The sequence below is a fragment of the Austrofundulus limnaeus genome, unplaced genomic scaffold (genome assembly GCF_001266775.1).
Source record: "Austrofundulus limnaeus strain Quisiro unplaced genomic scaffold, Austrofundulus_limnaeus-1.0 Scaffold643, whole genome shotgun sequence".
Taxonomy (NCBI): domain Eukaryota; kingdom Metazoa; phylum Chordata; class Actinopteri; order Cyprinodontiformes; family Rivulidae; genus Austrofundulus; species Austrofundulus limnaeus.
Genome location: NW_013953045.1, coordinates 86,767 through 88,468, shown reverse-complemented (window position 1 = coordinate 88,468; position 1,702 = coordinate 86,767). Strand labels below are relative to the sequence as shown.

General features: G+C 36.9%; 1 protein-coding gene across 4 annotated transcripts in view; it reads left to right on the top strand.

Annotated features, from left to right (window-relative positions):
* LOC106531499 (transportin-1) overlaps positions 1-1,702 on the top strand; it is a 52,757-nt gene that overhangs the window by 5,585 nt on the left and 45,470 nt on the right. For all 4 annotated transcript variants that reach the window (XR_001311923.1, XM_014027378.1, XM_014027377.1 and 1 more), the window contains exon 4: positions 962-1,111. Coding sequence is in view for 3 of the 4 variants with exons in the window: in XM_014027378.1 (XP_013882832.1) it covers positions 962-1,111 (150 nt within the window). In the remaining variant the exon portion in view is untranslated. The remainder of the gene's footprint in view (positions 1-961; positions 1,112-1,702) is intronic.

Below are 1,702 nucleotides of genomic sequence, written 5' to 3'. Positions count from 1 at the left end.
CAAAAAGCCTGTGTTTTTAGGGTTATTARCGAAGTTTTTGTACTCAGACCAGTAATATTTGGGGTCAGAAGTTTTTGCCATGGATATTTTGTGGGTCAGAAGATAAAAAGTTTGGGAACCACTGCCCTAGTCTATTATAGTAGCAAAATAAATGTTTTATAAACTGATAAAAAGGCAGTACAGACCTTGTTTTCACATCAAGAATTGGCACTAAAATCCTGTTTTTTAATTCGGATATTTTGAGTTGTTAAATGAAGTTGATAGGGCGTCATATTGAAGTGTCTCAAAGGCCAAGTCTCATCTTATTTTGTCCATATGCATTATATAAACGCAGACCTTTCACCTTGTGTTGCACAGTATACAACTTGACATCCACATATTTAGCCCTAAAACGTTTTAAACTTTTTCTGCGTCCTACATCAACATCGCCTTTAAAATTGTCAAAAATCTGAGAAATTAAGTTTGGAAAAGTCTGGAATCTTGAAGCCCGTAGGAACCTTGTGTGTGGCAGGTCTATCAGGCTGTGGCTCGGGTGACACAGCGTGGCACGCTGAATATAGGTCACTCTAATTTTAAACCTAATTCCTGGCATAGACACAACTTTTGGCCTTACTGTCTGCAAAGTACATGACCCAAATGGTGCTAAGACACTTCAGGAGGCTGCAGCTCAGATGCTAAAAGCCATAAAGATTTTAAAAAAATGATTAGACTGAGAAATCTAGACTACTCACAGATCTGGAAGTGAGAAATGCAATGAATCAGAGATTTAGATTAAAATATCCTGTTTTCCTTATCATTTTGTTTTGTCCTAGCTGAACAGATTGTGTTCTTCTGTTTTTGTTTTTCTTGCAGAATAAGGCTGACTGTAAGATTGTGAAAGCAATCTGTGATGTTTTGGTGATTATACACAATAAAGTCCTTTTGCACTTCTTTTCTTGTTTTTTTTCCTTCTATCTCCAAGACGAGCCAACCCGTTCACTCAGTGGACTGATACTGAAGAACAACGTGAAAGCTCACTATCAGAATTTCCCAAATGGCGTTTCTGAGTTTATCAAAAGCGAGTGCCTCCAAAACATCGGAGATGCATCCCCCCTCATCAGGGCCACAGTGGGTGAGTTCCATCCATTGGTTCACTGTATGTGACATCTTTTCCATCACTCGTTAAAAAAGTGTTTTTGATGTGCTTGTTGACTTTACTGTCGGTGTTGCTGCAAAATGTCAGTGTGTTGAAAGCTAAACACTGAAGGTTTGTCGGAAAAACTTTTTGCAGCTGCAGTTTAATGCACATAAACGGAGAGAATAACTGCCAAAATAGCCTAATAATAGGTTAATTCATGTGAATGTTGGATGAAGTTAATATTACATTTATGGACATAGATATTGATTTAGGATAGGAGTCCAAATTTTGCATCATACTTGTTTCTTCAGAATTCTGCTTTTCTTTCATACTTGCAGAAATAAATAAACTTTGTGCCATCAGATTATAGTAGAGGAACATTTTGATCATTTCCTGTAATGTTTAGTTTTATTTAAATAAGCTACAAAGTCATTTAAATTGAAATATAGTGATTTTCAGTATTTAATGCACCTTTTCCTTAGAGTTCTAAGGAACTACACTCACCGGCCACTTTATTAGGTACACCTGTCCAACTGCTCGTTAACACTTAATTTCTAATCAGCCAATCACATGGCGGCAACTCAG